Source organism: Schistocerca serialis, chromosome 4 (genome assembly GCF_023864345.2).
Source record: "Schistocerca serialis cubense isolate TAMUIC-IGC-003099 chromosome 4, iqSchSeri2.2, whole genome shotgun sequence".
NCBI classification, from domain to species: Eukaryota; Metazoa; Arthropoda; class Insecta; order Orthoptera; family Acrididae; genus Schistocerca; species Schistocerca serialis.
The window spans coordinates 605,033,118-605,060,411 of record NC_064641.1 but is presented as its reverse complement, the minus strand read 5'-3'; the positions used below and the strand labels follow the sequence as shown (position 1 = coordinate 605,060,411).

Sequence of the window (27,294 nt, the reverse complement as noted above, 5' to 3'; positions counted from 1 at the left end):
CATGCCACTATTCTCAAACTTGTCACACTTGGGCAACTATAGCAGAAAAGAGAGTAGCCAACACAGCACTGATGTAAAAGCAGCACCCTGATTTCTAATGTACGCAACCCTCAACATTGGAATCATACTCGTTCTGTTTCTAACCTCCATGACCAGTACTCAGGAAAAAGAAGGTTGCTTTTGGTTTATAGATCTGGACTGAGCATTATGTTTGTGTAAGTACGTGGCATGGGAGCATTTTTTTGTGGACCAGGCAAAACCTTCAATTTTATGAGAGAGACTGCTCATCACTGCAGCCCTTCTGTGGCCCATCTCTGAATGCCAAGAGAGATTTTGGTGTGGTAGGGATGGTAACTATCACACTGGAGGTACTGTTAGTGACTTGTGAGTTTGATGTAGTTATTTCTGAGGAACAGGTGGGGTAGATTTCCATGAGACAGCTTGTTAAGCCAAAGAGTTAACAGTGAATACAAAACTTGTGCAATGTACCCACCACTAAATATTGCATTTCGATTTGATGCGACTACAGGCAGAAACACACCAGTTCTTTATTTGTGGCTCACAAACTGCCTCTCAGCAAAATGATACAACACAAAGGAGACAAGGAAACCACTACTTAATGCTTTTATTGCTCTGAGTAAGTCAGGAGTGTTAAGTTTCAATGACATTTTTATACTCCTATAGTCTTAGATAATAATTCTGACTCTCAAATTAATCCACAAATTATCCGTCACTGATTTATTTCCAGCAGTGCAACTAAAGCCTACACATTATCCTGGCCGACACAAGGGTGACCTGTTTGAGAAAGAGCTGCTAACCATCTACATAAACCACTGAAAGCCTTTACTCATCATGACAAGCTTCTGTACATTGACACAGTCACTCTGATGAGGCAATTATACCGAAAGGAAGTGGAAACACTCAGGATGTATACATTTAAGCAGCTACTACAAAAAGACCATAGTTACGCAATTTTAAGTCATCAGCTCCCAACAAGGGAACATCCACAAGAAAACCTAAATCGGGCAAGGTAGAAGAATCACCAAGTGTACAAGTTAGGTGGGTCGACAACATATTCCTATCATGTGGTGCACATGCCATCACCAGTGTCGTATAGAATATATCAGATGTGTTTTCCTGTGGAGGAATCGGTTAACCTATGACCTTGCGATCAAATGTTTTCGGTTCCCATTGGAGAGGCACGTCCATTCGTCTACTAATCGCACGGTTTTGCGATGCGGTCGCAAAACACAGACACTAAACTTATTACAGTGAACAGAGACGTCAATGAACGAACGGACAGATAATAACTATGCAAAAATAAATAAAGTAAAATTTTCACTCCAGGGAAGACTTGAACCAAGGACCTCTCGTTCTGCAGCTGCTCACGCTACCACGGGACCACGGCGCTCCTGAGCTCACATTGTGCATGATGTTGCCTATGTGGCCCATGGACTACTCAGTTTGTATATTTTGCTAATTTTTTCACAGTTCCACACAACTTCTTCCTGTTTTCTCAATTGATCTGTGTTCAGTTTTTCAAGGCCTATCCACTGTGCCAACTTATAACTAAATCTGAGGGGGGTGCGATGGGGAGGTTCCCTTGTAAGAAACATGTCTTCTCATAACTGGGAGGGGGACACCATTTCTTACAAGATATTGTGTTTACCCAATTAATGTATCATAAATTACAGAAATATTATTTCTGTTCAAGACTGTCTGAAGACAGCACTGACAGCATGATGGCTCAAACTAATATTTATTTAACTCCACAATCAAATTTATGCACAACACTAATAGTCCAGTTACCAGCACCAGACTTTTTTTTTAACATGCCTTTTCTTTTAGTAACACAACACTGTCACTAACAATGTTCATGTTAATAAGAGAGATTTTTGTTACCTGAGGAGTAAATAGATTTAAGAATAAACAGTCTTCACTGCCAGTGACACTTCCTATTTTGAGACTCCACTGTAAACATTGTTCACCATCTTCAATGGTATCTTTCACTCCGGTCCAAGATTCTGGCAGCTGTGGATCCTGTTCACAAAATATATATGATTAATACCAATGAAGACAAACAAAATAATCAATTAATTTGCAAGATTAAGAAATACTAAATAATTTAAGCGTTTTATAAGTTAATAGTGGGCTTTTGTGTGTTCTGCTAGGTTATTATTTCCCTTTTACGCACAATTTTTATACAGTGGAGGGTGGGGGAGGATGAAGAATAAGGAGATGTCTTCGCCATGTTGTTTATGCATTCAAATAGCAGCAAATGTAATTACAAGGTTCAGTTCAGTTTGTTTTGGTTTGGGGCACAAAAACAACTAGTGTTATATGTGCCCACGTCAAAACTGTATAACACGAAGACAGAAAGGAGTTAGAAAATGACTATACATTAGTCCCAACTGATGTAAGAGAAGACAGCTAAAAACATGAACGTGGAGAAAGGGCTAAAAAATACACCATACAGAAACAGAGGTCCAAAATTAAATGGCCTTCACCATATTGCTTTGGCAGATAAAAAGCAAAACGTGGTCGACAGCCTGCATGCCATTTGCTAAGATGGCCTACAACTCTGAAGGAAAACCTAAGCAGAAACGCAAATAGTTAAAAGATGGGCATTCCCTCAGGAATTGGCAGAAAGTTAAAACTTAGGTGCAATGTGTATGAAGTGGTGGGGTAGCACCATTTAGCAAACGATGATGGCTAAAAAGGCAGTGCCCAATATGCAGACTAGTTAAAATGACCTCCTAGTGGAAGGGCCAAAAGGAGGTCATCCTCGCTGCTGGGAGAGGTTTAATAAGCCAGAGCTTATTACCATGAAGGAAGGACCATTGACAATGCCAAAGGGACACCACCTCCTGACAGACGGTAACACAGAGATCATCGGAGGAAATATAGGTACTCGTGGGCTGAGGTACGAGGACTGCAGCCTTGGCAGCAGTGTCAGCAGCCTCGTTTCCTGGCAGACCAACATGACCAGGAATCAACATAAACAGCGCAGTGGCTCCGTCAAGAGTGATCAAGTGGCAGTTTTCCCAGACCCATTGCAATAAGGGATGGGCAGTGTACAGCACACAGAAGCTTTGAAGGGTGCTGAGAGTGTCTGAGCAGATGACACAATTGAAAAGTCTGTCACTGGATGTACTCTGTGGCCTGATACAGGACGAAGAGCCAGGTTACGAATACTGAGCAGTGTACTGAAAGCCGATATCGAAAGACACAGGTGCCAATGATGAAGGTACACCTGACCCCATGGTCAGTCCGAGAAAAGAACAGAACAGGAAGGGTGAGCAGTGGAAGAGGGAATATTGATGGCATATGAAACTAGGGGCTGGGACCACCAAATCAAAAGGGAGGGATCCTAGCATCAACCAGAAGACTTCTGCCAGGACTAATTCAAAACGCACCGGTGGCTGAACGGATACCACGAGGGTGAACCTGGTCCAAGAGAAGCAATGTGTAGGGTGCAGCTGATCCATAAAACTGACAGCATTAGTCAAGGCAAGACAGAACCAACACCTGGTGAGGGCGGAGAAATGTCAAATGAGCTGCACCACAACAGATGTGGCAACGAAGCAAAGGTCACCAAATTTATGAAAACAGCCAACCTTCAGATGAGTGCCAGCCCCGACTCTAAATAACCAGTGGAATAGGAACTGGTAAATAAAAATTGGGAGGGGGCCCTGGAGACACCACTCATGGAGTGTAAGGATGATGTGATGGTGCCAAGCTGTATCATAGGCCGTAGGAAGAGTGAAGAAAACTGCGACAAGATGGTGACACTGAGCTAGGCCTGCCAAACTGCAATTTCCACCTGAAGCAGAGACCGACCTTCCCGAAAGCTGTACTGGCAAGGAAGTAAAAGGTTCCAAGGTTCAAGGACCCAACTGAGCCGACAAGCCACCATCTGTTTCAATAACTTAAAGGAACATTAGTCAGGCTGGTGGGCAGGTAACCATCAAGGGATGACAGATCCTTGGCAGGCTTTAAGGACAGAAATTGCAATCCTGTTTCTCCACTGACAGGGGAATATGCCTTTGAGCCAAATAAGCACCGGGAAGAAATATTGGTGTTGGAGGACTGAGGTGTTGAAGCAATTGGTTATGGATGGAATCAGGGCAAAGAGCTGAATCATGGGAAGAAGAGAGTACCAGAAGCTCCCATTCAGTAAAAGGTTCATTATAGGATTCCACCTGCCACCTGACAAGGGTAAAACTAAAACGGGCAGCTTCAGCCCACTGTTTCTGGAGGAAAAAGGTAGCTGGAATGGAGACTAACGCAGATGCCATCTCAAAATGGGTCGTGAGGCGTTCTACGATAAATGATGGATCTGTACAAAGGCCACCTGAAATGGCAAGGCCTGGAATGGATGACTGCAGCCGACAACCTTAGAGGATGCAGAGTGTAGCCCACAACCCTGATGAAGCGACAGAAGAACCTAGAGAGGAGAAAGTGTTCCCAACACACCTGTTATGGGCTGTGACACAAATATGTTTAAAGGTAATGAGACCAGCAGAGGATGGGTACCACTTAAGACGTTGCAAGGCATGACAATGATCATGGATAGCAGTGGCAATAGCCATGCTCCATCACAAAACTGGCCAATGGTGAACAAGACCAGCAAGCAGGAAATGGCAACCCTGGCCGCAAGGAATATCGTAATGGACAGATCACGGATGACTTCATCAATGCAACCTGATGAAGGTGGAAATATGACCTGGGAGGTCTACAGAGGCCAATAAGTGTGATGGAAATCCCAGCAGGATAACCTGGTCTTTAGGAGGTGGCAAGTGAATGAGAGAATAAACAGAAAGTGGTCACCATCACAGAGGTCAACGTTTGATGACTGACGTAAGGAAGGAAGAGGGGAGGGGAGGGGAGGAGAGTGAAAGATCAATGGCAGAGAAAGTGCCATATGTAATACTAAATGAGTAAGGAAACCATCATTAAAAAGGTTGTGGTCCGCAAAAAACTGGTCAACGAGGAGCCCCCAACTAGATGAAGAAGCACTGCCCCACAAAGGGTGATGGGCTTTAAAATTCCCAAGGAGGAGGAAGGGAGGGGGGAGTCACTGAAGGATGGCAGTTAGGGCAGCACATGTAGACAGCCTCTCAGGAGGGAGACAGAGATGGCAAACCGTGACAACAGAGTCCAAGTGGAGCAAAACGGCAACTGCTTCCAATGTGGTATAAAGTGGGATCCACATACTATCAATAAATGTATGGACCAATGTACAGACACCACCAGAAGCCCTCACAAGGCTGACAGTTCTGACAGAAAGCACAAAACCCATGAAGGGATGGTGATTGAGCATCAGTAAAATGAGATTCTTTGAGGACAACATAAGCTGCCGAGTAAAAGGCAATAAGGAACTGCAACTCTGGTAGGTGACCAGTACTAGTTATTGCAGTTCCATTGAATGATCAAGGAGCTGGTATCCAAATGAGTTCAAATGGATTGGAGCCAATCACACTGCCTGGTCACCATGCTTCACCAATGACGATGGGGTGACAGCCATAAAAAAATGTGAGACTCAGGTTGCAAGGGGGGAGACGGTTGGTTGGTTGGTTGGTTGGTTGGTTGGTTGGTTGGTTGGTTTGTTTAAAAGAGGGGTGAAGGGACCAAACTACGAGGTCATCGGTCCCTTGTTTCTAATAAAATAATAAAACAATGCCACAAGTGTGAGAATAAAACAGACAAGACATATAATACAAAATGGAAAGAAAGGAAAAACCAAAAGAACAGAGGAAAGGCAACGAACCCTAAAAGGAACAAAAGAGGACCAAAAAACAACAGAGACGCTAGAAACAGAAGAGAGTAAAACAAGAAAGCAGATTACAGTGGCTGGCCAACCACGAGAATAAAAAGGAGAAGCCAGAAACTCTGTAACACATTAAAACTTCCACCCTAAAACCACTAGGGTGGAGGACACAGAGGGACACAGGACATGCACTAAAACCTACATAGAAGTATAAAAGTCACTCTCACAGATAAAACGTAAAACTAAAGCTGCTGCTGAGACATTGTCGCCCAACACTGAAGGTAGGCAGCTGGAAAAGTTAAAAGTCCGCCAAAGAGGGGCTAAAAGTGGGCAGTCCAGCAAGCAGTGGATGACTGTCATTTGAGAGTCACAGTGACACAGAGGTGGATCCTCGTGACAGAGTAGGTGACCATGCGTTAGCCATGTAGGGCCAACGCGGAGCCGGCAGATGAAAACTGATTCCCTGCGTGAGGACCACATGGAAGACTTCCACACATTCATCGTCTCCTTAATGATATGCGGCTTCTTGTGTGTAATGTTATGCCATTCCATCTCCCAAAGCCTGAAAACCCAGCAGCGTAAGACAGAACACAGATCAGCTTCGGAGATGCCCATCTCCAGAAGCAGTTTCTGCATCGCCTATTTGGCCAGCCTGTCAGCAAGTTCGTTGCCTGGGATTCCAACATGTCCAGGAGTCCACACAAACACCACTGAAAGGCGGGACCATTCCAGGGCATACAAGGACTCCTGGACGGATGCTACCAGAGGATGGCGAAGGTAGCGCTGGTCGATAACTTGTAGGCTGCTCAATGCATCAGTACACAGCAGAAATGACATGCCAAGGCATGAGTGGATGTGATCAAGAGCATGAGATAGGGCCACCAGTTCTGCAGTGAAAACACTGCAGCCATCTGGCAAAGAGTGCTGTTCAATATGTCCTCTATGAACATATGCAAAGCCTATGTGACTATCAGCCATTGAGCCGTCGGTGTAAAACACTGCAGAGCCCCAGAACACATCAAGAGGAAGTGAGAGTAGTGAGCCGCAAGATTTACAGAGTCCTTAGGGCCACGTGAAAGGTCCAGACAAAGCTGCGGCCGAAGTGTACACCATGGAGGCATACGTGATCAGACTGCAAGTAGAGGTGGTAAAGGGAAGGACTCCAGTTTGGAGAGATGGGCCACCCGCGAACAGCAATCATTAGCCCTGATCTGGGCCGCCGACGCAGGAGAGGGACTGCTGCAGGCAGGAAAAGGAGATGGTAATTTGGATGATCAAGAGAACTACAAATGTGTGCAACATAACTGGTGAGCATGTGTGCATGTCTGATCTGCAAAGGAGGGACCCCAGCCTCCACCAGTACACTGGTCACCGGAGTGGTCCTAAAAGCTCCTGTCACTAGTCGAACCCCGCACTGGTGCACATGGTTGAGTAAACAAAACACTGAGGGTGCTGCCGAACCATAAAACACACTCCCATAGTTCGGGATTGGACAAGGGCTCTGTAAGGATGCAGCAGCGTAGAGTGATCTGCACTCCAACTGGTGTTGCTCAGGCAATGGTGGGCATTGAGGTGCTGCCAGCACTTCTGATTAAGCTGACGAAGATGAGGAAGCCAAGTCAATAGAGCGTCAAAAACCAGTCATAAGAATCGTTATGTCTCCACTACTGTGAGTGGATCATCATGTAGGTAAAGTTCTGGGTGCAGATGAACAGTACGATGCCGACAGAAGTCTATGACACATGACTTTGTGGCTGAAATCTGGAAACCATGGGCTAGAGCCCTTGATAGCGCCTTGTGGATGGCTCCCTGTAGGCGACGCTCAGCAACACCAGTACTGGAGCAGCAATATCAAATGCAGAAGTCGTCTGCATACAGAGAAGGTGCGACAGAGGGCCTGACAGCTGCTGCTAGACTGTTAATGGCCACTAAAAATAGAGAGACACTCAACAGAGAGCCCTGCGAGGCACCAATTTGGACATGGAAAGTATGGAGCGACAGGAAGTTTTGGATAAAAATTGGGAGTGGGCCCCGGTCACCCCACTCATACAATGTGGCAAGGATACAATGTCGTCAGGTCGTGACGTATGCTTTACATAAGTCAAAAAAGACGGCAACCAGGTGTTGTCATCTGGAAAAGACTATTCGGACGGCAGACTTGAGTGACCCTGGCGGAAGCCACCTTGACATGGAGCCAGTAGGCCACGTGACTCCAGGACCCAACCCAACCACCGACATATCATACATTCCAGCAGCTTACAAAGAATATTGGTGAGGCTGATGGGCCAATAGCTATCCACATCAAGCGGGTTTTTACCGGGTTTGAGCACCGGAGCGATGGTGCTCTCCTGCCATTGCGATGGAAAGACGTCATCCATCAGATCTGGTTGTAAATGATGAGGAGATGTCGCTTGTAGTCAATTGAGTGATGTTTAATCATCAGGCTGTAGATTCGATCAGGCCCACGAGCTGTGTCGGGGCAATGTGCAAGGGCACTGAGGAGCTCCTACTCTATAAATGGGGCGTTATAGGATTCACTGTGGTGTGTAACGAATGAGAGGACTTTCCTTCCAGTCGCCGTTTGAGAGTGCAAAAGGCTGGGGGGTAACTCTCTGACACAGAGGCTCAAGCAAAGTGCTCGGCAATCGCATTTGCATTGGTAGATAACATGCCATTTATGGTAACACCAGGAACACCTGTTGGGGTCTGATACTCGAAAAGATGTTTGATCTTTGCCCAGACTTGGGAACGTGAAGTGAGGCACCCAATGGTGGAGACGTATCTCTCCCAACACTCCTGCTTCCATCGTTTGATAAGTTGGCAATCACGGGTACGGAGACGTTTAAAGGCTCCAGGGAAGGGTGCCTCTCATGCTGCTGTAGAGCTCGCCAACACTCCTTAATTGCTTTAGCGACTTCCGGCGACCACCAACGGACTGCCTCATGCCTCGGGCACCCTAAAGAGTAAGAGATCGCGTTTTCTGCCACAGAAACAATTGTTGTACTCACCGGCTCAACTATCACATCGATGTTGCCATATGGGGGGATTCAATGGTGACAGCAAAGGTGAAAGTTTCCCAGTCCGCCTTGTTTAAAGCCCATCTGGGTGGGCATCTGTGGGCCTGATGCTGGGGCAGTAACAGGAAGACGGGGAAATGGTCACTAACATACAGGTCGTCATGTGCTCTCCAGTGGATAGATGGGAGAAGTCCTGGGCTGCAAATGGATAAATCAATGGCCGAGTAACTACCATGAGCCACACTAAAATGCTTGGTGGCCCCAGTATTTAAGAGGCAGAGGCTGAACTGAGACAAGTAAAGTTTCGACATCTTTGCCCCAGCCAGTAAGCACAGCGCCACTCCACAAGGGGTTGTGTGTGCTAAAATCTCCCAAAAGTAGGAAAGGTTTAGGGAGTTTATCAGTCAGTGCAGCTAACACATTCAGGGGTTACTGCACCATCTGGAGGAAGATAGACATTGCAGGCAATTATTTCCTGTGTCACCCTTATTCTGACAGACACAGCTTCAAGAGGGGTTTGAAGGGGCACAGTGTCACTACAGACTGGGTTTAGACATAAATGCAAACTCCACCTAACACTCAATTATAGTCGCTATGGTTCCTTTAATATCCCTTATAGCTGCAGAGGGCTGGGGCGACGACAAGAAAGTGGGCTGAAGATCTCAATGCACAGTGGACACAATGCACCATGTAAGGCGCCCTTCCCCAATTGGCTTGCTCTTTGGGAAAATTTTGAAGAATGGAAGTCAAACCCTACAGGGGACCATCACATAAGGCTGAAACGTGTGAGACTCCTTTTAGTCACCTCAGCTGTGTGACTGGATTCGTGATTTCCTCTCGGAGAGGTCACAGTTCGTAGTGATAAGATGGTAAATCATCGAGTAGAACAGAAATGATATCCGTCATTCTGCAAGGTAGTGTCATAGGCCCTTTGCTGTTCCTGATTTATATAAATGATCTAGGTGATAATCTTAGATAGATTGCAGATGACACTGTAATTTACCGTCTAGTAAAATCATTAGATGATCAATTCCAATTACAAAATGATCCAGAGAGAATTTCTGTATGGTGCAAAAAGTGGCAATTAGCACAAAGAAAACTGTGAGGTCATCCACATGGGTACTAAAAGAAATCCGATAAATTTTTGGTGTACGATAAATCACACAAATCTAAGGGTTGCCAATTCGACTAAATACCAAGGAATTACAATTACGAGCAAATTAAACTGGAAAAACCACATAGATAATATTGTGAGGAAGGCGAAACAAGGACTGCACTTTGTTGGCAGAACACTTACAAGATGCGACAAATCCACTAAAGAGACAGCCTACATTACACTTGTCTGTCCTCTGCTGGAATATTGCTGCGCAGTATGGGATCCTTACCAGGTAGGATTGACGCAGGACATTGAAAAAGTGCAAAGAAGGGCAACTTGTTTTGTGTTATTGCGCAACAGGGGTGAGAGTGTCACTAATATGACAAGCGAGTTGGGGTGGCAGTCACTGAAACAAAGGTGGTTTTCTATGCGGTGAGATCTATTTATGAAATTTCAATCACCAACTTTCTCTTCTGAATGCATAAATATTTATATTAGAACAAATAAGCCCTCGGTCACAAATATTAAGTCAAAATTGACCAGGTTTCGACGCTATTATGAGCGTCGTCTTCAGAATTAGACTAACTGTTCTAGAACATATTAGGTATATAATACATTAATAAAATTAAAGTTTGTACTGACTGGAAAACGATGCAGTACTTACAAGTCACATATTAAAAAAGATCTAAGCCGGAAAGGCGACGTCATGAATAGTTGTAATTAAGATGGCGAGCCGCTAAGGGCTGCTCGTACTTTAGTGAACAAGGGTTGCAACAGACTGTCACCTTGGGGTAGGTGAGTTCTGGTAGCAGGGATCCAGCCTGAGAGACACTGGGGAAGGGGTCCCGAGAGGGAGCCCCACCACTGGCAAGCACTGAAGAAGGGGACTGAAGAAGGGGGGCACTTCTTCGGACAGGAGTAGGAGTGGCACCCAGAGGTGAGGGCATGTGAACCGCAAGGGAAAGGGAGAGGAGATGAGGACAGGACTAGGGTAAGGAAGAGGTAGGATGGTAAAAGGATAAAACAGAGGCAAAAGTAGAAGACATTGACACTGGGTGGAGTCGGTCATATTCTTGACAAGCCTTAGTATAAGAGAGACAATCCAGGGCTTTATACGCTTGTATCTTCTTTTCTTTCTTGTAAGCCATGCGGTCTAGCGAACATGGATAGTGGCGGTCATGAAAATTTACACACACAGGTGGTGAAACACAGTGGCTTTCCTCAGAGTGGGTGTCCACAGTCACCAGACAGAGGGTCCACTGTACAGCAAGAAGACATGCCCAATACGTAAGCACTGGAAGCACCTCATCTCATGGCAAATGTACAGCTTCATCAACAACATATAACCTCGACCATATCTGGCAGGGTATCCCCTTGAAAGCCAGAATTAAGGTGCTGGTATTGGTGCTTCTGTATTTACGACGTGCTGCACACATCAAACAAAATGAATGCCATGTGGCTCCAGATAAGCCTGCAGTTCCTCATGGAGTTGAAGAAGGAGGCCCCTATGAAAAATCCCTCCCTGGACCATATTCAGAGACTAGTGATGGGTAATAGACACTGAGATGTCACCGAGATGATCACAAGCATGAAGAGCTGAAGATTGGGCGTCAGAAGCAGCTCTGCTAAACAGGGAGTCCGACCACATCTTGCTTCACTTCACCAAACTTGTCCTTGATATTCTCCACAAAAAACAATGGCTTTGTGGCGGTTAATGTGTCCCCATCCAATGTAGTACAGACCACAGACCTGACCTTCCTCCCAGGATGTACCCAAGGAAGGGAGAGCTGCAGGATCATATGACACAGTATTCAACGAACTGTTCCCTCTTGAAGAGAGAGAGAGAACAACCAGATTTTTGCAGTTTGAAACCCTTAATGCACCAAGCATCTGGCCTGATGCTACCCAGTCCAATAAGGAGCTCACCAACGGGCGCCACCAAGAAACAACAGTGGCCCCTGGCATGGGGAGACAACAGTTCAGGTATCAGTACTGTGTTCCCAATGGATACAAAACACCCACACCACAAGCACTGGCTACATGTGCTGGTGACCTAGCAGAGCAGGGGAGGAAGAAGCCGGAGGGGGAGGGGGGCTCAAGGAGCGAGGAGGGGGCGAAAGGGGAGGGGACAAGTGGCAGGGGGTGAAAAGGGGCACAGGGGGGGGAAATAGAGGGGAGAGGCAAAGGAAGGGAGGAGAGTGGGGTGGGGAGGGAGGGAGGGAGGGAGGGAGAACGATAGGTGGTGAGAGGGAGGGAGGGAGGGAGGACAAAAGGTGGTGAGAGGGGGGAAGGGAGGGAGGGAAGACGAAAGGCAGTGAGAGGGGGGAGGGAGGACGAAAGGCGGTGAGAGGGGGAGGGAGGACGAAAGCCGGTGAGAGGGGGAGGGGGGAGGGAGGGAGGGGGGAGGGAGGGAGGGGAAGGGAGGGAGGGGGGAGGGAGGCCGAAAGGCGGACAGAGGGGCGTGTCGAGTGGCGGGGGGGGGGGGAGGCGCCGGGAGGGGTGGGGGAGGCGCCGAGGAAGGGGCGCCGAGGAAGGGGCGCCGAGGAAGGGGCGCCGGGGAAGGGGCGCCGAGGAAGGGGCGCCGAGGAAGAGGCGCCGAGCGGGGGGGGGGGGGGTGCCAGTGGGGAGGTGCCGGGGGGGCAGGAGCCAGGGGGGAGGTGCTGGGGGGGCAGGTGGCGGGGTGGGGGGTTGGGCGCCGGGGGGGGAGGTGCCGGGCGGGCAGGCGCTGGGGGGGAGAAGTGCTTTGGGACGGTACCCTGTCACTGGCAGGCACTGAAGAAGGGGCGTGCTTCTTCGGACAAAGAGGGGGAGTGGGCCCCCAGAGGGATGTGGTTGGAAACTGCAGCAGAGGAACAGAGGACAGGGGGATGGGACTGGGGTACGGAAGGGGTGGGAAGGGGGGGAGGACGTAAAGGTGCATTTACACTGCGATTTGTATCGGCACATGTATGAGATACATGTATATGCGACTTTGCGACATGTATCGCGACTTGTATGAGTTGACAAGTATCAATTTCATACATGTATGAGCGTGCGTTTACACTGATTTGTATCACTGTGCGATGGCTTCCGACGACGATTTGGAAGATTACACACTTTTATGTGCTGGTACACTTGCTCTTTTGGAAGATGATAGGAAGAAAAGGCGGGGGAAGCGTAGATGGTGGCAGAGAGAGTTTCTTCGCAAACGCGCTACTCACGGAGCTTACGCAATGCTCGTTCAGGAATTAACGCTAGAGGATGGCGCATATTTTAGAAATTATGTTAGGATGGGTATGGAGGATTTCCGCGGTTTGCTATCTCTTGTTGCTCCTCTTGTGTCCAAAACCAACACAAACTTTCGGGAGACGATTCCACCAGAGGATCAGTTGGCAGTAACACTCCGTTTTTTTGGCCACTGGAGATTCCTTTTCGACATTAATGTATCTGCATAGAATATCAAAAAGTGCAATATGCAACATTATTCTTCATGTTTGCGAGGCCATTGTGCAAGTTTTATCCCAAGAAGTGAAGGTAAAAGTTTTATATATATATATCAGAGTATATATATATTTTCATGCATTTGGCACGTATATCAGTTTTCTGCTATTATTCCGGCAGCCTCGCATGATAATGTTGACAACGGATGCTAATGCCGACAATCGTGTGTGAGACGTTGGCATTAGCAATCGCGCAACAATGCAAATGTTTTGTCATGAAATCTTCATTTTACGAGGGCAATTACTTTTAACGAGCGGACAAGGGTACATACAAGTAACTGTCAACCAGGAACAGCAGCACAAATTTTCTACCGCGTCGTTGAGGTTGCCAACATAACCACGTGAGGATGCTGGAATAGGAACTAAAATTTTAACGGCACATACATTTTGCAGCATAAATTTCTCAAATTTTGCTGAAATGGGTTAGCTTTTAGTTCTTTGGATCGACTGACATGCTTCACTCAGTAATACAATATCACCATTTCTGAAGACACTTTCTTCACAGTAAAGATATCCAACAACATTAATTTGTATTTGGTTTTATTAAGTAGTACTTGACAGCACATTACATGCATATTTCAACATTTATACATGTTTTTAAGGAATACATAAATTATGATGCATTTGCATCTATTAGTTCATCGTTTGTCTCCTGCAAACATCTGTATATTCCGTTCTCAAGTCTTGCCATAATTCTAGTATGGCCATTTTCATAAAGAAATCTGAGCTTATTGGCGACCAAGTCACCCAAGTGGCTAAACTGGTCCCTTTTTCTGCCTGCTAAATTGTCGCCAACTTTTCTTAAGGTCTGTAAAAGACCTTCTCGGTCTTCATCCAGGTCTCTCCTGGCTCTCTTCAGTGCACTTGATCTACCACTTCCACTCGGACTTTGAGTGGTACAGGGTGACATGGTTGCACATCCACTTTCATGTGGAGGCACAGAGATGACTGGAGTGGTTTCCACTTCCACAATGTCTTCTGGGGGCGTGGCAAATGTCACCTCCTCCATTTCTGTGACATCAAAAGGGAAACTAATGCTTCCTTCTCCTTCTCCTTCACCATCTCCTTCTGTGACTGGGGCTTCCATGACCTTTAAAATACATAACACATTTCTAAGGCAAAGTGAGGTATATGTTATACATACATTATAATCAAAGTATCTTAATGTATTTAGAATTTTTTTGAGTGTCCATGCGTAAATTAAATTAAAAGAGTAACAATTTTCTTTCCAGCTTCCTGCTACTGCAGAGGAATGGCTGAAAATTGCCAAAGAATATGAAGAAAAATGGAATTTCCCCAGGTGTTTGGGAGCTATAGATGGGAGGCACATTGACATTGTGGCACCACCCAACAGTGGAACAGTTTATTTTAATTATAAAGAGCACTTCAGCATTGTTTTGCTAGCAATTGCTGATGCTAATTATAGAATAATTTACGCTGATGTTGGCACGCAGGGGAGGATTTCAGATGGTGGTGTCCTTAAAGGCACCACATTTTACAAAATGTTAGAAACCAAAACCCTAACTATACCACCATCAACTCCTCTTCCTGGTAGGAGCAAGCCTGTTCCATATGTTTTCGTCGCTGACGAAGCCTTTGGCCTAGAGGAAAATATTGTGAAACCATTTCCAGGTCTGCACGAAAAAAAAATAGTTGTCAACGTATTTTTAACTATAGAGCATGCAGAGCAAGAAGAGTAATAGAGAATGTATTTGGTATTGTAAGTGCTGAGGAAGCAAATGCCTCTCAGTCCGGAAAAGGCTACAGTGGTGGCACTAGCCTGTGTTTATTTACATAACAGAACAGAACAGAAAATCTCAAAGGTATTGTCCAGCAGGAACATACGACAGACGGAGACGATGGCAACGTAATACCTGGGTCCTAGAGGGACACCCCTACTGTGCTGGAGTCACTGCCCAGAACAGGCCGAAGACTTCATTGCTGAATGACAACAGAAGAGAATATGCTGAATACTTCTGCAGTATTCAGGGCTCCATCCCATGGCAGTATGGAAAATAAGTCCCACATCATTGCTAAATGATGACATAAAGTAATATGCTCTATTCTTCTGCAGTATTCAGGACTTCAAACCATAGCAGTATGGAGAATCACGTTTTTCAGTGACATTGTAAATATTCACATTATGTAAAGCATTAGCACGAAAAAAAGTTGTCAAATATATGATTAATAAAATAATATAACAAATTTACTTACTGGTACTACTTCATGTGTTCTCCTATGAGAGAGTGGTTTGTAATTGTCTCTTACGAATTGCATACTTTCAAAAGCATACCATGTAGAATGGTACACATTGCTTGTAGCACTTCCAGTTCCTTTGCTGCTCTTCCTTTTCGCTAACTCGCGACTATATTGGCTTTTTAAATTATGCCACTTGTCCTCACATTCCTTCCTTGACACGTTAAATGCCTTGGCAATTTCCTCCCACTCGTCGTACCTTTTCTGAGTGTTCTTATAGTCTCCTAGTTTCACATCCCATATACAGGGATGCCTGCGCACTGCCTCTATAAAATGCAGTGTATTTTGTTTGGACCAAGAAGTCACGGCAAATTTTAAAGTATTACATGCAGGCACAACACACGACACAATACACAAATAACTACACAACAAACGACAGTCGGCACCTCCAAAACTCAAACAGCCGCCAAAGAGCCTGGTACTACGCATGCGCTAATCGTCAAAATAAGCGGCAGGCGACAAGACAACAGGAAATGATAGTACTGCGCATGCGCGAGTTCTTAAAATGTCGCTCATACATGTCGCATATATGGCCAAAAAGCGATATACAAAATGTATACGCGACATGTATGAGCTCGAGGGTCCGCATACAAGTTCCGTGAATTTTTGTATGAGGTGATGTATTGCAACATGTCAAATTGACATGTCCCTCATACATGTCACGATACATGTATCCCAGTGTAAACGTACCCTAACAGAGACAAAGGCAGAAGACATTGACACTGGATCAGTCAAATTTCTGATGACCCTCAGTGTAATCCAGGAATTTATATTCTTGTATCTTCTTTTATTTCTCATAAACTGGGTAATCTGGTTCCAACACGGTGGAACACAGTGGCTCCCCTCATGGATCTGGTGTCCACAGTCATCACATAGAGGATCTGTCGTACATCGGAAGACATATGCCCGAAACACAATCACCAAAAGCACCTCATGAATGGTGGGACGTACTGCTTCACATCACAACCTTGACCTCCCCCGACTCAAATACCATAATAAAAGCTGGTATCAGTGCGATTAACCTTTCTGCAAACCCTGAACGAAATGAATACCCTGTTGTTTTAGGTTGGCCTGCGGTTCCCAATCAGTTTGAAGGATGAGGTCCCTATGAAAAATGACCCCTGGACGATATTCAGAGACTGGTGTGGTGTAATTGACACTGGGACATCACCAAGATGGTCACAAGCATGAAGAGCTGCACATTGGATGGCAGAAGTAGTTTTGATCAACAGGGAATGTTGCAGCACTGTGCACACCTTTTTGTGCTAAAGACAACCTTAATGTGAAGTCATGAATGTCATTTTTCCTCCTGGTACTGCAATTATGAACCTCATAGTTCCTCTAACTGGAGGGGATTTACAACAAACTTCGTAAGGGCATAAATATACTGTGAAGCAGTATTCAGAATGCCCAACTCCTTAAACGGATGCCTACAAGATGATCATGGGTGAGCACCACATCTTATTCTCACAGCATCTTTTTGAGTCACAGAGACTTACTTTCTTTCTTAAATATGAGTTACCCCAGATCATTATTGCATATGACATTACTGAATGAAAATATACAAAATACTCCAACTTACTGATTTGTCTCTCCCCTCGATTTGCAATGATTCTAAGCACAAATGTGGCTGAACTAAGTTGTTCCCAAATTTGTTTTTCCCAATTTAAATTCTCGCCAATATGGACCACTATGAATTTGGAAGTTTCCACTCCATTTATTATTTACTCAGCATGCATTACAGTGTTACACTTATCACTGGTGTAGTACCTCTAGATGTGCAGAACAGAATATGCTGGGTCTTTTTAAAATTGAGGATGAGACCAATCACAGAAAATCGGCCAATGATACTTTCAAGGAACTTGTTTACCATTTCTTCTGTTTCTATAAGAATGCTTGGATTGATTACAATACTGGTATCATCTGCAAAAGGAACTAATTCTGCTTGTAATATACTCGACAGAAGATCGTTTACACTTATGAGGAATAGTAATGGACCTAAGATTGAACCTTGGGGAACCCCATATACGATTTCTCCCCAGTCTGAATTATGGCATTGGACTATATTGCTTGAATTAGTAAGTAAAACTTTCTGCAATGTTTTGATTAGATACAACACTATCCATGAGTTTGCTATACCATCAATCCCATAAAATCTCCATTTATCAATGAGAATACTGTGATTGATACAGTCAAATGCCTTAGACAGATCACAGAAAATACCAACTGGTGCAATTTTATTATTTAATGTTTGCAAAATCTGGTTAGTAAAATGAAAATAGCCTTCGCAGTACAGCCCAAACTGTGATTTGCTAAGGATACTATGGTTGCTAAGGTGAGATACTGCTCTAGAACACATCACATTCTCAAAAATTTTGGAGGTCAGCAGTGAAACAGGTCGGTAATTACTGACAACTGTCATCACCTTTCTTAAAGAGGGGTTGCCAGGGAGCAAATTGTTTGTTTCATAACTTAGGGAATTTAGTAATTCATGCTGCAACATATACCTACAGGAGGCATAGTCAGCCTTCATGATCTTTGACGTTCGACTCTTGTTTGTAATTGGGACTTAATATGCACTGTAACATAGTAAACTAATGCCTCTCAGCTTTTGGCATGATCAATGTGTAATATCTGGGGAGGGGGGAGCGTCTCAGCCTCACACCCCCATATGCAAGTGTGCAAATACTGCAGCTTGTGCGGTAGCCTGGTCTCCATGTTAAAACACTGTGTTAAAATTGCAGCCAGCATCTAGTTAGATCTTGGCAATGTTGACATGCAGTGTTACGTATCTGTTGCTAGGCCACAATTTTAACACAGATTTTTAACATGGGGGCCAGGCTGCTGCATACAATACAGCATTTGCACTCTTGCATATGGGGGGAGGGGGGGGTCCTATATCCCCTTGATACTGCACATTGATCTTGCCAAAAGCCAAGAGATGCTAATTTACTAAATTATGTTACATATTAAGTCCCAATTACAAACAAGAGTCAGACTTCAAAAATCATCACGACTTCATGAGTATTTCAACATGTGTAGACTTAGACCTGATGTTCCCAAAACAGAAGAACCTCTATAATAATTAGCAAATATCAGCCCATGATTCGGTCTTCTTGGCATAGTCTAACAATGAAAAGACAAAATACCTTGGTGTCACATTAGGCAGAATGCTGATATACCGTCAACACCTTTCCAAGACAGGTACAAACACGAGTGATGCTAGTGAGGAAACAAGCAAATAGTACATGGGGAGCACATACATCAGTTCTCCATGGAGCATCCCTTGCGCTGGTATACTCTGCTGTAGGATATCATGCAACAGTTTGCTGCAGAGTGCCCATGTGAAGAACATATGAATGCAGCTATGAGAACCATTAATGGCACAATCAGATCCACACTGACATGCTGGCTACTAATACTATCAAATACCTGTCCCACTCACTTAGGCCAAAAGGTGGCTCTTTACACCCTTTGAGCAAGTTTCTACAAAATGAATCAATTCCTCTTCATGAAGATTTACTCAAACTGCCTTCGAAATACCTCAAATTCAGAAGACCATCATATGAATAATCTCAACTGGATTCCTGAAAGGAAATGTGAGAGGCAAGCTACAAAAATTCAAAACCTCAAACTTATCGACGGTCCAGCTAATAAAGTTTCAGGCTTTCATCATCCTAGGGAGGTTAGGGTACAGCTCAACAGATACCGGACTGGAGGAAGTACGTGCATATAGAACATGTTCAAGCGGAGCTTTTGCACGGACAGTATGAGTGATTGTGATGATATTCAGCCAAGGGCCACATTGTAAATGATTAGCCTAATAGATGTTTCAACTGCGTACATGAAGCACCTGATAAGGCTCTCCAATGAAATGAGTCTTCCAGTAATCATGTGTAGCCGGGGCAACTGAATGTTTATATGTTGTATATAGCTGTGTACATGCAGTTTTCATTGTAAAAATGTTTACAGTTATAACTGATTAATATGATGATAAAAATACTGAGTGAAATGAAGATTTGAGAGGGAATTCAGAGTAACTGATTAAATTACTCTCAACATTCTCTAAAGTATTTGAAAGATTGATGAAACAACAAATCAAATGCTTACAAAGCCACAAGGTGCTAAATATTAATTAGTATGGCTATCAAACAAGTACATGTACAGAAACGGTAATAATGGACTACACAAATGAAATAATTAGAAACACAGGAAACAATAATAATGTGTACAAGTTAATTTAGAGCTGTCTAGGGCTTTTGATGCCTTTTTTTTACGGTTTTAGGGCACAAAACTGCTACAGTCATTAGTGTCCGGTCTGTGGCTTAGGAAAAGGTAAAAAAACCAAACTGGAAATCAGCAGCAATGGGAGCAAAACTCAGAAAGTGGGGAAACTAAAAAACAGAAGGAAAGCTTAGAGAACCGCTATATAAGGGGAGGTTGTTTTCCCCAAAAAGAGCTTCAAATGACCAACGTCATCTCACTGACACTGATAAACTTGAGGACGCGATCGGCTGAGCGTGTGTCATCTGCTAAAATGGAAGATATATCAGGCAACAACTGTAGCTGGGGGTGTAGCGGAGCAAAATAGGGGCACTGAAGTAAAAGGTGTCTCATGGTCATTGTCCACAGTTAGCAGTTGGGACAAAGCGGGGGAGGATTGCCACTTAAGAGATGTCGATGGCTAAAAAGACAGAGCCCTATCCGGAGTCTAGTTAAAATTACTTCCTCCCGACGACAAGTTCGGGAGGAAGAAGTCCAAGCACATGGAAGAGCTTTCAAGTCTCGCAATTTATTATTGGGAAGTGTAGACCAACGTGCGTGCCATAAAAGAGCAACGCGACGACATAAAACACTCTGTAGGTCGGTGAAGGGAACCATGCGAACAGAAGGCTGCAGAAGAGAGACAGCAGCCTTGGCCGCTATATCGGCCAACTTGTTTCCACAGATACCAATGTATCCTGGGATCCAGAGGAATGCCACAGAGACGCCCCCCAAGAGGAGCAAGTGGAGGCAGTCCTGAATCCGGCAGACCAGAGGGTGGACAGGGTAAGGAGCTTGGAGACTGTGGAGACAGCTGAGCCAATCTGAGCATATAATATACTGTATCCGCTGATGGTGACAGATGTATTGGACAGCCTGGATTACAGCATAAGGCTCCGCAGTAAAAACCGAACACTGGTCGGGAAGCCGAAATCAATGTGGGGTGTTGCCAACAATATAGGAACTCCCAACACCAAATGATGTTTTTGAGCCGTCAGTGTAAATAAATGTGGCAACCTTCATTTGGGTGCATAGAGCAGCAAATAAACAAGAGAAGGGGTACCATCCTTAGGAAGCTGACAAAGATCATGGAGCAGGCAGGTCCGGGGGTGGAGCCAAGGCGGTGCTGTACCCCAAGTTGTCAAGAAAGCTTTAGGAAAGTGGAAGGAAAAAGAACATAGTAGTTGACAGAAGTGGACTCCTGGTGGTAGTAGAGAGGAAGGGCGGCCTGCAAACCCTAAATCCAAGGAGGCTTCGAAAAAAAGGTCATGGGCCGCATTTGCAGGCATGGAAGACAGATGGCTAGCATAACAACTCAGAAGGACAGCTCGCCAATTGTACAGCAGAGGTTCAGCTGGCTCATCATAAAGGCTTTCCACAGGGCTGGTGCAAAAACCTCCAGACGCTAAATGCAATCCACGGTGCTGGACAGAATCGAGGCGCCGAAGACTAGACAGACAAGCAGAGGCATAAACTATGCTTCCATAGTCCAATTTCAAGCACACTAAGGCGCAATAGAGGTGGAGAAGGACCACTCGGTCCACTCCCCAGGAGGTACCATTCAGAACACGGAGGGTGTTGACAGATCGCAGGCAGTGAGCACAAAGATATGAAATGTGAGAGGACCAGCACAGTTTTCTGTCAAACATAAGACCCAAGAATTTAGAAATGTCTGCGAATAGAAGGTTGACAGGGCCTAGATGTAGGGAAGGCGGAAGAAACTCCGTACGATGCCAAAATTGACACACACGATCTTACTGGGAGAAAAGCGGAAGCCGGTTTCGATGCTCCAAGAGTGGAGGCAAACGAGACATCCTTGAAAATGTCGTTCAAGAAGACTGGTCCATTGAGAGCTATAGTAGATCGCAAAATCGTCCACAAAGAGGGAGCTCGAGACATCGGGAAGGAGACAACCCATAATTGGATTTATGGCTATAGCAAACAGTACAACATTTAGCACGGAACCCTGGGGTACCCCGTTTTCTTGGGAGAAAGTACGGGAGACAGTAGTGTTCAGTCGCACTTTAAATGTGTGCTCTGCCATAAATTCACAAATAAAAAGGGGCACCGTATGCTTTCTCCAGATCAAAAAATATTGCTACCTTTTGGCATTTCCTGAGAAAATTGTTCACGATATAAAAACGAGAGAGCAACAAGATGGTCAACTGCAGAGTGATGCTTTCAGAAACCGCATTGCGCAGGTGTTAAAAGGCTTTGGGACTCCGGCCACCTGTCTAAACAGCAATTCACCATACACTCCAAAATCTTACATACACTACTCGTGAAATAAATGGGGCGATAGCTAGAGGGGAGATGTTTGTCCTTTCCAGGTTTCAGAACAGGAACGACTATAGCATCCCACCATCTTCTGGGAAAATTTGGAGAGCTCGAAATCTCCGCAAACTGTTGACCCAATGAGTTAAAAATTTCAACTAGGTCCACTAAGGTATGATGCGCGACAGTGAGCCCAGAGATCGGGGAGAAACTAGGCGTGCCAGACAACCGTCGAATTCAACTCCAAACGTCTGAGGAGGGAGTGAAGATGTTAAAAGAGCTAGTAAAGAAGTCCCAGCCTGTTGCTAACTGTAACTGCTTGTAGTGGATACAGTTGGCCAAAGTAGGATGATGGCAGAAAATGCGAAGAGCATGTCACCGCTCACATATTGCATCATGGCATGCCTCGTTCCACCAAGGAACTGGGGGGGGGGGGGGGGGGGGGGGGGTGAGTGGGGGGGATGGGGGGGGTGCCGCGGCAAATTGGAGGTGCAAGGTGTTGAACATTCCGCAGCTGTAAGAATAACTTCTGTAACATGAGTGACCTGATCGTCGGTGCTAGAAAACTGACGGTCATCGAACGTCGCTAGAGACGAAAGAAGTGTTCAATCGGCTTGGGCATACTTCCAGCATCTTGGGCGCAGAGATGGCAGTTGTGGCTGCAATCGAAGGACACATGGAAAATGGTCACTTGAGTGTGTATCAGCAAGAGTGAACCATTCAAGGTGCCGAGCTAGCTGAACAGTACTGACTGAAAGGTCCAAATGAGAGAAATTTGTCATGGAGGCAGACAAAAATGTTGCTTTCCCAGTGTTGAGGCAAACAAGATCCGCTAGGTGGAAGATGTCAATCAATAGTGAGCCTTGCCGACAAGGATATGGAGATTCCCAAAGTGGATGGTGGCACTGAAGTCCGCAACCAGCAAATAGATGGGCGGGAGCTGACCAAGGAGATCAGCTCTTGCCATCAGGGTGGACGATGGAATGTATACGGTACAAAGAGAGAAGGGATATCCAGAAAGGGAAAGATGGACAGCAACAACTTGGAAGGAACTGTTTAAGGGGATTGAGTGATAATGGACAGCATCATGGAGAAGAATCGTACGTCCCCTATGTGCTGGAGTGCCAACAACAGAGGGAAGATCAAACCGGACTGACTCAAATTGAGGGAAAACAAAGCGATCATGAGGACACAGCTTTGTTTCCTGAAGACAGAAGATGACCGGTGAGTAGGATCATAAGAGGATCGACAATTCATCCCAATTGGCTCTAATGCCGGGGATATTCCAATGTATAATTGACATAGGGTGGACAGAAAAGGGAAGTATCCTACCACGGTTGCTCTTAACTCAATGATTGCTGAGAGTGGTGGCTGACAGCGTGGAACAGCATTCAGCCAAAGGCAGAAGATCCTGATCCATAGGTTGTTCAGGGGCAGCTCCTGCCACCAGCAGTGCGCTTTGGCGACACACTAGATTGTCGAGGGCAGTTACCGCCGGGGGGCACTGTAGATGAGACATGCCGTGGAGAGAAGGAGAGGAACTTTGTTTCTTATGAGCCTTCTTGGAAACAGGATGTGGAGATGAGGGAGGAATCCATGGTTGTGAAGTCAGTGTACATAAAAAATCTTCGAGAGTAGGCTCTCTTTTGGAAGTCCGAGTGTCTGATTTTGGGGCTCGTGATTTAGCAGAAGCCGATGAATGGTGAGCCGTAGAGTGAGCAGGTGATAGTGGGGAAGTTGAACGGGCAATCTTCGCTGGTCGATGTGAGATCACAAGTCTGCGTGGCTGCCTCCTTAGTAGGCAGAGGAGATGCAAGGACAGTGTTATATTTACCTGCTGGAGGCATAGTGGGCTTTCGACTGGCAAATAAATTACAAGCAGCAAATGTAGACACCTTTCCCTTGACTCTTATTTCCTGAATAAGCAGTTCATCTCTAGAGGAAGCAGCGTGGTCACCCATACAGTTGATGCAACGAGGGGTGGAGGCGGACAAGCACCCTCATGGGCATCCTTGCCCCACACAATCCATTTGGCTAGATTGGAACACGACTGGCTGGTATGATTAAACCGCTGACACCGATAGCAACGCTTAGGGTTGGGAATGTAAGGGCTAAAAAATTATCTCATAACCCGCTTTAATGTTCGATGGAAGTTGAACTCTGTCAAATGTCAAGAAGACAGTACAGGATGGTACCAAGTCCTTGTCAACCCTTTACATGTGTCGATATACAGCCATTACGCCCTGGTCAGACAGGTAGTTTTGAATTTCCTCATTGGACAATCCGTTGAGTGAGCATGTATAAACCACCCCGCGTCGTGAATTTAAAGTGCGGTGCAGTTCCACCCAGACAGGGAAGGTGTGTAGCAGTGTAGTTCACAGCAATTTTCATGCCTGGAGGGCACTGATTGTTTCTAACAACAAGATGCCATTTTGTAATCGGGAACAAGACTTTATGGGACCCACAGTTGCTTCGTCACCTTTCTGAATAATGAAAGAGTTGACTATGGAGAAGTCTTGACCATAGTCAGACAGAGAAACAACAAGGAACTTTGGTACTGATAGAAGAATTGTCCGTAGTTGAGACACATTTAGCTTTTGCTTGTGGGCAGAAGTTGTAGACATAGAGGAAACCATTGCATAAGTATCCCCATGATTAGCGGCGACTCTGATGGCGCACTCCTTCCTTGTGGGAGCCTTCTCTGAGGGCACTCCCGCCTCAGGTGATTGTTTACACCTCAGATCACACCTCCCAAGAAACGGACGGAGGAACCAATCGGCACGCTCGGAAGGTACCAGCTCAGGTAATTGCCCCTCCCTGGGTCTCTGATGGCACACTCCTTCCTTGTGAGAGCCTTCTCTGAGGGCACTCCCGCCTCAGGTGATTGTTTACACCTCAGATCACACCTCCCAAGAAACGGACGGAGGAACCAATCGGCACGCTCGGAAGGTACCAGCTCAGGTAATTGCCCCTCCCTGGGTCTCTGATGGCGCACTCCTTCCTTGTGAGAGCCTTCTCTGAGGGCACTCCCGCCTCAGGTGATTGTTTACACCTCAGATCACACCTCCCAAGAAACGGACGGAGGAACCAATCGGCACGCTCGGAAGGTACCAGCTCAGGTAATTGCCCCTCCCTGGGTCTGGCCATTACCAGGGAGTACGTATATGTTCTACCTCTCTACCCGGGATGGGTAATTATGCGTTTCCCCATCACCGGCTACGCGTGGGAACACGTGGGTCGGCCTCCTTCAGACACGCTCCGGGAGGAAAGAAAGAGAAAGGGAAGAACAAAGAAAGGAAAATAAGAGAAGTCTCAAATGCCACAGCGGAGAAGAGGATAAAGAGAAGAGGCAAGGAAAAGAGAAGGACAAAGAGAGGACAGACTGTTCAGCATGGAGAGCAAAGAGAGACTATCCTACAGTTATAAGTGTCCGTCTCCAGATGTGGGCACGAAACATACTCCCATAGGGGGAGAAGGAGAAGGGGTGAGGGGCAGGGGGGGGGGGGGATGGGGAAGAAAGTGGAAAAGTAAGGTATGCAGCCCGGAAAGGAAAGAGAGCCGCACTAGCTCTGGGTCTCGTGCTCGCCACGCACGTACCCACATAAGAGTTGTGGACCTGCTGGGGGGGGGGGGGGGGGGGGTGCTTTTGATGCTGTTGATCATGAAACTATTCTAGATAATCATGATGCAGTGGGAATATAAGTGACAGAAGACAAGTGATTTCAGTCATATTTGCAAAATATGATCATAGGTTGTGGAACTCATATCAGCTAATCCTAATCATAATAGGAACAATCGTTCAAGGCAAAAAAACTTTGTATTGACACATCTTTATTCTGTATGATTTCTGAGACACTATGTATTTAATGTACACTACTATTTATTTTCTGTTTTATTCAATACACTGTCAGGTTTACATATATATAACAGTTAGCAAACATTATAATATGCATTTTACGAAGTATCAATAGAAAAATACATATTTTTAACACATTCACCTTTAAGTACAGAGTGCACATGAAGTTCGGGAACAGAGTCAATTATTTATTGCACAAGAACCAAACACTGTACAGACATATGTCTATTTGAAGAGAAACCCTGAAATGTTTTTTTTTTTTTTTTTTTCCATATTTACCGCCACAGCATAGTTTGGTAATTTGCTGATAGTCAGCACTAGTCGCAAACATAACGAGCTCAGGTGTGGAGCGAGTTTTCTGTGTGTTGGAGTTCGACAAAAACCAACTGTGCTACAGCTGTTCAACGGACGTTTAGAACCAAGTACGGTAAGAAGCCACCAACAAGGAAGGCCATTTACCACTGGCACAACAAATTCCTCAAAGGTAAATGTTTTTGTGCCTTCTCACATCAAAAACAATATGGGCCATTCTTCTTCACTGAGAGCAATGTTACTGGAAATTCCTATTTGGGCATGTTGCAGCAATGGCTGATGCCTCAAATGCAATTGGACACTCTGCTCACATTTCAGCAGGATGAGGCTCCACCCCATTTTCATCGTGAAGTTCATGGGTACCTGAACACGGAGTTGCCGCATTGATTGATTGGCCATGCTACAGAATGGGACAGCTGTAGCATGAAATGGCCTCCCTGATCACCAGATCTCATGCCATGTGACTTTTTTCTGTGGGGACACATTGAAGATCTGGTGTATTTACCACCTCTACCACATGATGTAGCAGAGCTCCGAGAGAGAAAAGGGAAGCGACTGCCACAGTCTACGATGCCATGTTGGGACAGGTATGGCAAGAATTCAATTACCGTATTGACATCTGCCGGGTCACTCATGGTTCGCATACTGAATTTTTGTTTAAAAAAAAACTTCATAATTTCTCTTCAAAATGCAATATGTATGACACCTGTACAATGTTTAGTTCTTGTGCAATAAATAATTGAAAGTGTTCCCAGACTTTATGTACACCCTGTATTATTGTACACATAACATTACAGCTGTTGTACAGTTCACAACAAACATTTGAATATTCCATCAACTTCAATGCATCTGTGCACTCTTGGGAGAATCTGTTCTGTTGCTTGTCAAAGTGTGTCTGCATGTTCTCTAATGGGGGCAGCAATATCCATTCTGCAACCACCCATATATCTTGTGTATTCGTCTTTCATTTG

At 45.3% G+C, this 27,294-nt stretch overlaps 1 protein-coding gene across 2 annotated transcripts in view; it reads right to left on the bottom strand.

Moving 5' to 3' along the window:
• The window catches only part of LOC126475399 (venom carboxylesterase-6-like), a 138,794-nt gene that overhangs the window by 106,989 nt on the left and 4,511 nt on the right, over positions 1-27,294 (bottom strand). For both annotated transcript variants that reach the window (XM_050103233.1, XM_050103234.1), the window contains exon 2: positions 1,903-2,040. In XM_050103233.1, the coding sequence (XP_049959190.1) occupies positions 1,903-2,040 (138 nt within the window). The remainder of the gene's footprint in view (positions 1-1,902; positions 2,041-27,294) is intronic.